Raw genomic sequence first — 9,574 nt, 5'->3', positions numbered from 1 at the left:
TATTTGAATTACGAGTAAGAATGAAAAATGCAGGGCCATAGCTTTGAGGCCATAATATGATTGCTGATTCACACGACATGTTGTGATTGAAGTTTGTTTTTCTACCTCGTAAAAGAAATTGTATTACATCAGACATGGTTTCAACATTAGATTGTTTTTGACCGATTAAGTTTGCAGGAATTAACCTGTCTCAAGCCATGGATACAAAGCAAGAAGTTCGATGCAATCGAGTTGCCATATGTCCAGAGGGGTGGCCAGGTGATACGATATATGAAAAAATGATCCATTCTTGCTTTCGTCTGAGAGAATTTCTCGTCACCCAATAATACCTTACTATTGAATTATTAAATTAAAAAGGTAATATCTGTTGGGTGGTCAAGTAACGGGGCTGCACAAGTGGTGGAGCATGTGGTTTAATTCGATGCAAAGCGAAGAACCTTGCCAGGGCTTGACATGCCGCGAATCCTCTTGAAAGAGAGGGGTGCCTTTGGGAACGCGGACACAGGTGGTGCATGGTTGTTGTCAGCTCGTGCTGTAAGGTGTTGGGTTAAGTCCTGCAACAAGCACAACACTAGTGTTTAGTAGCCACCGTTGAGTTTGGAACCCTAAACAAACTGCCGGGGATAAGCCGGAGGAAGGTGAGGATGACGTCAAGTCATCATGCCCCTTATGCCCGAGTGACACACGTGCTACAATGGCCGGGACAAAGGTTCGTGATCCTGCGAGGGTGAGCTAACTCCAAAAACCCGTCCTTAGTTCGGATTGCAGGCTGCAACTCGCCTACATGAAGTTGGAATCGCTAGTAATCGCCTGTCAGCCATATAACGGTGAATTTGTTCCCGGGCCTTGTACACACCGCGCGTCACACTATGGGAGTTGGCCATGCCCGAAGTCTTTACCTTAACCGCAAGGGGGGGGATGCTGAAGGCAGGGCTAGTGACTGGAGTGAAGTCGTAACAAGGTAACCGTACTGGAAGGTGCGGCTGGATCACCTCCTTTTTAGGGAGAGGTAATGCTTGTTGGGTATTTTGGTTTGACACTGCTTCACACCCAAAAAGAAAGGAGCTGTGTATGAGTTAAACTAGTCAACAGAAGTCTTCTTTCGTTTCTCGACGGTGAAGTAAGACCAAGATCATGAACTTATTATCTTAGGTCGGAACAAGTTGATAGGATCCCCCTTTTTACACCCCTGTGTCCCTCCCGCACGATGACATGGGGATGTAAAAAGGAAAGAGAGGGATGGGGTTTCTCTCTCTTTTGGCATAGCGAGGCCCGCATGACAGGCTATTAGCTCAGTGGTAGAGCGTGCCCCTGATAATTGCGTCGTTGTGCTTGGGCTGTGAGGGCTCTCAGCAACATGGATAGTTCAATGTGTTCATCAGTACCTAACCCTGAGATGTGGATCATCCAAGGCACATTAGCATGGCGTACTTCTCCTGTTCAAAATGCAGGGCCATAGCTTTGAGGCCATAATATGATTGCTGATTCGCACGACATGTTGTGATTGAAGTTTGTTTTTCTTCCTTGTTTTTCTACCTCTTAAAAGAAATTGCATTACATCAGACATGTTTCCAACATTATATTGTTTTTGACCGATTAAGTTTGCAGGAATTAACCTGTCTCAAGCCATGGAAACAAAGCAGGAAGTTCGATGCAATCAAGTTGCCATATGTCCGGAGGGGTGGCCAGGGGCCGGATAAGATATATGAAAAAATGATCCATTCTTGCTTTCGTCTGAGAGAATTTCTCGTCACCCAATAATACCTTGCTATTGAATTATTAAATTAAACAGGTAATATCTGCTGGGTGGTCAAGTAACGGTTTTATGATTATTTATTTAGAATTGAAGAAGAGTGTAATATACTGATATGACAAAAGCTGCTGCTATCTATCAGCTCAACTGCCCATTTAACACGACGACCTTTCGGTCTAACCGCTTCTTGAATTTAATGTTGAAGGGTCCATGGGATATAAATATATATATTAATTTGATCTTGTGGGCAAGGAAAAGGTAACTGGTGTGTTGGTGCTCAGCTATATATAATTATATATAAATATATTTTTTTCTTAATTTGCTCGCCCTGTCGCTGTGCTTCTTCTATTTTTTTTTTATTTTGCTTCTCTGTTAGTTCATGGCAGCACTTTCTTCTACTCGTTCTGCTGATGAGAATATATTATTGAAGCAGCCACAGCACTATGATCTCTCTTCTTCCAATTCCGGAATCTGATTAAAGTCCCCTTTAATCTTAAACAGGCGTGTTCGAGCCTCGAGCTCTTCTCGTTTCCAACAAGAACACCTGTAGAAAACAAAAATACCTAAAGGTGCTTGCTCCAGCAAGGAATATCAGAAAAAAAGAAAAACATTCCCTTTCAGGTTAGGTGGTGTGCTTGAATCCATTTTTATTATTCTTTTAATGGCAGAAAAGTTAGGTCCACCCTTCCAAATTTATCCAAGGCAGGCCATTATATTATATACAAGTGTCTTTTCATGGTCTGTTTCCAGAACCGATATAGGGTGACATGTGCGATGCAGTAGCTCGCGCACACAACAGGGAAAAAAAAAAAAAAACAGCAAGAACAGGACAATCATAATATTTTTTTCTGGCAGTCAAAGGTGCAAACCTTAGTTTAAACACGACAGGTTCAGGAATTATTGACACAGATCATCGCATCGATGTTCTTATAAGATAAAATTAGCATGGGTGTCTTGGTCCAGGAAGATTGTGATTGGCTAGTTTCATACTGAATTCATGAGTTCTTGTTAGTTAAAAAATCTTGAAAAACCTCTTGTGGTATATTAAATCACAAATATCTTGTGCTTGGGCTGTCATGCTTATTGCATTCCTTCATTGTTGTCCCAAAGAAAGCTATTTTTTTATTCCAATACTTACCCTCCATGACTTGATGCTTCTCTCCTCTGAAGCTCTTGGGGGCATTTAATTATTTCCTTGCTTTCCCTTTTGGCTTCAGAGGCAGGATAACATTTATTTCTAATTATGAGTTTGCCTGTTGCTGATTCATTGTGGTTTGTTGTTATCTTCGGTTGCAAGGGCTTGCATTTCTCAAGGCTTGCTTGCCACAGAGAGGATACGGAAAGACGATGAACTTTTACCCTGTAAGCCCTCCCTGATCAATCCTTAATTTTTTATTATTGGTTTTCCTGTTGCATATTGTCGAATTTTGCATATGATAAAGGAGAACGAAGACTGCCGTCTCCCCTTTTCATGCATTCTGTGTTCAAGACTTCAAATTGCAGTATAATCCTCCTGCCTTTTGAAGGAATCTTCCTTCTGCAATATACTACCGTTTTTGCATAAATCTGGCCAGGATGTCATTTCCCTTCCTGTTTATAATCACATTAAGAAATAATCCTTTTCTATAATGCAAGTCAATTAGGTGAATCTTACTTAATTTCTTCGGCATCAGAGCCTTAACTCTTGGCATAATAAGAGCGATCATGCTCCATGCCTCAATCAACGTTAGTTCTCTCATTTTATTTCTTTCCTTATCTGAGTAATGTCCTTCTGCATACATCAGTAAGGTCCCAAATCGTTCCCTTTTCTTCTTTTTGGTATATATTTGCTTCTTTGGTTACAGATTAGAGAGGTCACAGTGACAATGTTATGGAAACTCAATTTCTTAATTTTGTTCAATGCAGTGTAGGCATTGAAAGAAATGACTCTTTATAGAGAGATGTAACTGACTAATTACTTTGGAGACAGATCTAATGCCCTGTGAGATTTTCTTTGTTCTTTTTGAACTTGAACTGGCTTCTATGATGATCTGTTTTCATTTTGACTTATTTTGCTCTAGTTTTTAGGGAGCATTGCATGCACAGAACAATGTGTTTTTGCTGAAGCATACCACCAGCACTAGTTGAAATTTTGTAATTTATATTGGGTATTGTTTGACAGCGGCCTCAGTTTGCTTGTATTTGGCCTCATTTTCCTTTTCTACCATGACTAGATTTATAGTTTATAAAGGGGAATGATGATATGTGCTATATCTCTGAAATTTATCGTGTAAGAAGCTACCTCTTGACAAGAATATATGTAATTCTTTGTACCATCAAAGCTACCTCCTCAAGAAAGCAAGAAGCTCATCGACTTTTAATGAATCCTGCCTCTGACAATCTATTAATTCTGGTTCAGGTGGAAGAAGCGTCAAGTACAAGTCGACCGAGCATCTAGTTACTAGTCCTTCAATCATTTCTGCACCAATTTTTCTTTCTTCTAGCATCATTTCAAGTAAGTTCTCCACTACCCTTCAAATCATTACGTATCATTCACCTAATTGCATATGTATAATCGAAGAATTAGATTATCCAGGACTTCTTAAGGAGGCAGATTGCGCAACAACAAAAACACTCCATTTCCAAAGAGGATTAGACATGGAGTATGTTGATGAAAGACAAGGTATGAATTTCACTACATGATATCCACTCCTGGAGCATAAATAAGATCCAACACAATATCTTATAACTTCTAAATGCTTAGAATTTGATAAATACTTTATAGGATTTGACATGATTTTGCGTGTATAACTGATGTGTACATACTGCCAATCCGAGTGTGATAAGCAGTGAAGGGTGAGGAGAAACCGAAAATGGATCCTCTTTGAGTAAAACCTGTTCCTCCAATAAACTTCCCCTGCATTTATTAGTTTTACAAAATTATTCTCTCCCTCTTTATTTTTATATCTTTTGCACTGACAATATATACAACACTTCCAGCCAGTGAATCCACGTGTGGGTGTTCAACCATGGTCAGTAAGCCTCATTACAAGTCTTTCAAATTCATCGAAAACTCTCGGGAGATAAGAGGATTAGAAGGGGATAAGGGTACTGCTTTAGAACTACATAGACAGAAGGGAGAAGCAGTGGCCAGAAACCAACCAGGAGTAGATGCCTTTATGGATTGGGTGAATCCTGTAGATGGAACAGAATATCCAACTAGCCTCAGTGAATTGGAAGAAAGTAGAGGAAGAAGGAAGATTTATATTAAAAGCAATGTGATGGATTCTGACATGCCAGAGATGGTTGCCTTTTTTCAAGACAGCAATTATCATTTTGTGAAGGACATTTTCATGAATGGAGAAGTTCACTGCGAGGATATCTGTTCCGTTGAAAATTGCCAATTAGACCATAATAGTATCTCTTCCATACTTAACTTTGATGTAGAAAGTAGCAGTGTATCAACCGTTGGAACTCTGGATTCAGTTCCATCCATTTCAAACGAGTCAAAATATGTGGCAGATGATGACTGCCATAATCTTTTGATCAATCAACATGGTTCCAGAATGTCGATGGAAGATTTTGATGGACAGGAATATGTTTTGCTAGAAAAGAACGTAGATGGATCTCATATGGTTAAAAAGGTCAGTGATCACTTCTCTACACACTTTAAACATTCGATAACAATGGACACGAGGTTGAACAAAAGGCTAAAATTTGGTAAACCTCAATTTGTATATCTTTTTGATCATTTTTGGTTAATGTGGATGGGTTCATCGATGGTTCAGCTATATGGTTTCCAGGAAAACTGTATTTTTAGAATTGTTTGTAGTTTCTTAAGCATTTCCTGAAGCATGAAACCAACTAGATTAGATTTTGAGTTTGATTCCAGATCAGAAGAGTATGCATTTCCTGAAGCATGAAACCAACTAGATTAGATTTTGATAGCACATCAGTTAGTACTGTAACCCATAGACTTTTGCTTACTTCGAGTGATGATGATGATGATGTGCGTGTTTGAGAGAGAGAGAGAGAGGCAGAGAGGATAGGTTTGTGTTATCTAGCAATGCTGGTTGTTGTGGACAGCAAGAACTAGCTTTAAGCCATGCGTGGGTACTGTTGCCTTACAACTTGGGCAATAATGATGTTTCGATTCACAGGATTGTGAAGCAGAGTAATGTCTGTATCTATTGAGTTTGGATTTTGTCATAGCTAGAGCTGGTGACACACCATGTTTAGTTACTGTCCGCTAGAGCGGACACTGCTTGCTTAACCTGATTTATTTTCTGCATTTTCGTAGAGCTGATACAGATCTTCGGCACCCTTTTATAAATTTTGACATGGGATTTCTTAGAAATTATAGGTTCCAAGTAAGGAAGCAATACTGTCAAGCTCCATTGTATTATACACAACTGAAGAAGTTTATTATGACTGCCCAACGAGTGCAGCCACTTTCAGAAATGAGGTGGACGACACAATAAGCAACACAGAGACAGATTTTGAACAGGTCTTCGAAACTGAAAGTATGTCCAAGCCTGAAGATGGGATGTCAGGAACCTTAACAGGTTCAAGTCGAAGTCTGGGAGATCAGAGTGTTCAAGGAGAGTCGAGTTTCTTTGCAGTTGATCCCCCTCCAGGCCTGGCCTGCTCAGAAAGTCCTACATATTGTGGAAGTGTCAGCTCGCATTCGTTTGCTTTTCCCGTGTAAATCCTTTGTTTTTTTTTTTTTTTTTTTTTGTTGATGCTCAAATGTTAATGCTTTCTCGAATGTAAATCCTATTTATTTTTCTTTCTCAGTCACTCTACTAATTTGCTGATCCTTGTGCTCGCTTTTGTGTAGATTGCCCTCAGAATGGGCTGGCAGTCCTGAAAGAATGGCAAGCACCGACCAGGAACAATTTCAAAGGCATCATCGTTGGAGAATGCGTTTTCTTTGCTGCAAATTCTGAGTGACATAAATTTCACTGTTGTGTTGTTTTGCTGTTATTGTATATTTCATGATGTGCTTCATTGATTTACAGAATCCATGATGTAAACATTAATTAATGCACCATCACGACACCAGTAATTGTTTTTCTGTGGAGCTGATATAAACATTTTTGTCAGCACATCTTTTGACATATTCTTCAAAGTGATTTTTCCTTGAAGGTATTGAATTTGCTCTTTATTCAGATCGGATAATAGTGCCAATGCCATGCATGTTTCCCTGCTTCCATTTTTACTTCTCCCATCGAATGAGCTCACTGTAACGCTGTTGTTATTCTGCTTTTCTTTGCTCAGCGTTAGTTCTTCTGGAGCTTAAGAGACCGGCAACGATTTTGTAGCTGCGTAGATTTTTTTTTTCATTTTCCTTCGGAGGAGTATTAATGCAATTTAGGAGAGTGAGCAGAAAAATAAAAAAACTAATTAAATCAAGAAAATCAGAAGAAAAAAAATTAAAATTTTGAAAAAATTAACTGAATCGGTTCGGTTTTATAAGCCTGAAATAAAAAAAACAAAACTAAATCCTAACCGAAAAAACAGGAAAAAAACAAGCCAAACTAGAAAAACCAAGACAAACCTGAAAAAACCGAGCCAAAATGGTTTGAACCAGTTTTTTCCTCAAAATAACGAAACTGAAACTGGTCGATTTGAACCGATTTTGGTTTTTTTTTTAAATAATTTTGGTTATTTTTTTTTATAAAAACCGAATCATACTGAAAATAATTAATTAGGATAAATATCATATTGGAGGAGTATTAATGCAATTTAGTAGGGTGAGCAAAAAAATCAAAAAACCAATTAAATCGAGAAAACTAAAAAGAACATTATGAAAAAACCGAACCGTGAAAAAAAACTAATTAAACCGATTAGAATTTTGAAAAATCCAACCAGTTCGGTTTTATAAGCTTGAAACCAAAAAAATCGAACTGAACCCTAATTGAAAAAATCGGAAAAAAATTGAGCCAAATCGATTTGAACCGGTTTTTCCCCCAAAATAACCTAACCGAAACCGATTTATTTAAACTGTTTTTTTATTACTTTTTTTTTTTAAAAAAAAACCAATTTTAATTTTTTTTTATATAAAAACTAAACTAAACAAAAAATAATCACCTTATAATTTAGGATAAATATCATCCTTCTCTATATGATTAGAGCTGATACGCTCCATGCAAAGTCCTCAATCTCATCACTGCAGCGCGGGACATCCCAAATATTTTCCTATCTTATGAAGGTTGCATTATATATATATATTTCTTATTCCAATATTATTCAGGAGTAAATTAATATTTTATCATTTATAAAATTTTTAAGTTTTTTTTATAAATAGAAAATTATGTCTTTTATTTTCTACATAGTAAAGAATAAAAAAAATTACATAAGTTACAGAACATATGAAAAATATATATAAAAAAAAAATTAACACTCAAAGGTATATCAATCTCTCTTCTAAAAGGGTTTAGAATATTTTTTATTGGTGATTTGTGCAGTTTTTGGTTAGAAGTCGGACACTTGAACGACTTGTGGTTTACGATAACTTAGTCTTAAAACAATTATTGAAATTCAAAGAAACATATAATCTTTATGTAATATTGTTATAAATCCTAAATAATTCTATATTTGTATAACATAATCATTGAGAAAATTTAAATTTATCATTTTGCTATATGTGTATGTTTCAAGAAACCAGCATCCATATAATAAAACACTTTAACTAATTAATTGAAGCAACTTGTTCTTACAGGTGAATCATGGGCATCAGTTATAATAATATCTTATCAACCTATTTATGGAAACATTTCTTAGCTTTTCCACTCTTCAATTTAGAGCCCATTGTGGTCACCTTATTGTTATCAGCACTCTTCGTGTCTCTGCTTCGATTGTTGAAATGTTTGGTGGAACCAAAAAAGCCTCAATTTTGGCAGCACCGTAATGAAGCAGGTGCATGAAATTGCACACATCAAAATCAGTGCCAGAAATCAAGGGTCAATTGGGCCAAGGGTCACCACGACCATGTGCGTCATGATCTGTGCCACGGTGTGATATTGCCATGCCAAGACAATGCTAGCTGCTGGGGCATTAAAAATCTTTGATTGATCCTTCTCATGTTGATGGTTTATTAGGCAATCACAATATTAAGGCCCCCCTCCATCCTCAACAGGTCCCATTTGAGTTAGGTCTTGGCTTTTTCGCTGTGTTAATGAATGGACAGAGACCCGGCAAGCAACGTCTCTTATTTAAAGCTGTTACTATTAGTAGTGAATTGATCATTGAAGTCTAGAAGTGGTTGTGTGTGTGTGTTTATATATATATAATCCATATTAACACAAAAAAAAAAATTATATGATAGGGTTTTTATTGATCATTTAATTTTGAAGTTATTTTATTTTAGTATAAATACAAATAGATTATATATGAGCTAAACTAAAAATATTACTTTACCCTTAACAAATAAAACAAAATAAATATAGTTCTTAACATCTCTCCTCAAACTTACGATGTGGCAGCTACAAGCATCGAGAGTTTGCTAACTAGAAAATAAAAACGAGAAATAGAATGCGATTTGGTAAAGAAATTTGCAATATGCAAAGAAGAAGAAACAAAATGCAAAGCAATGGTGTCATGTTTGAGATGATGACAAGTAAGATGACAATCGATCTTAATATGCTTAGTTCATTCATGAAAAACCAAGTTGTGAGCAATTTGAATATAACTTTAGTTGCTACAATACATAGGAATAGGATGAGAAAGGAAAACTTTCATATCCGCAAGTAACAAACGTAACCAAACAATATCTTTAGTAGTAATTGTCATAGCACAGTATTTTACTTCAGTTAAAGATTAAGAGATAATAGATTGTTT

At 36.9% G+C, this 9,574-nt stretch overlaps 1 protein-coding gene across 1 annotated transcript; it reads left to right on the top strand.

The window, feature by feature from the left end:
- Positions 1–2,306: 2,306 nt before the first annotated feature.
- Positions 2,307–6,903, top strand: LOC118037333 (uncharacterized). Its single transcript, XM_035043288.2, has 7 exons — positions 2,307–2,374; positions 3,051–3,115; positions 4,152–4,247; positions 4,320–4,415; positions 4,733–5,376; positions 6,096–6,436; positions 6,573–6,903. The coding sequence occupies exons 4-7, from the start codon at positions 4,391–4,393 to the stop codon at positions 6,679–6,681; spliced, it is 1,119 nt and encodes a 372-aa protein (XP_034899179.1). The 5' UTR covers positions 2,307–2,374; positions 3,051–3,115; positions 4,152–4,247; positions 4,320–4,390; the 3' UTR covers positions 6,682–6,903.
- The last annotated feature ends 2,671 nt before the right edge of the window (positions 6,904–9,574 follow it).

The sequence above is a fragment of the Populus alba genome, chromosome 15, assembly GCF_005239225.2.
Source record: "Populus alba chromosome 15, ASM523922v2, whole genome shotgun sequence".
Lineage (NCBI taxonomy): Eukaryota > Viridiplantae > Streptophyta > Magnoliopsida > Malpighiales > Salicaceae > Populus > Populus alba.
The sequence above is the reverse complement of the archived record's forward strand: the minus strand, read 5'-3'. Positions and strand labels throughout refer to the sequence as shown.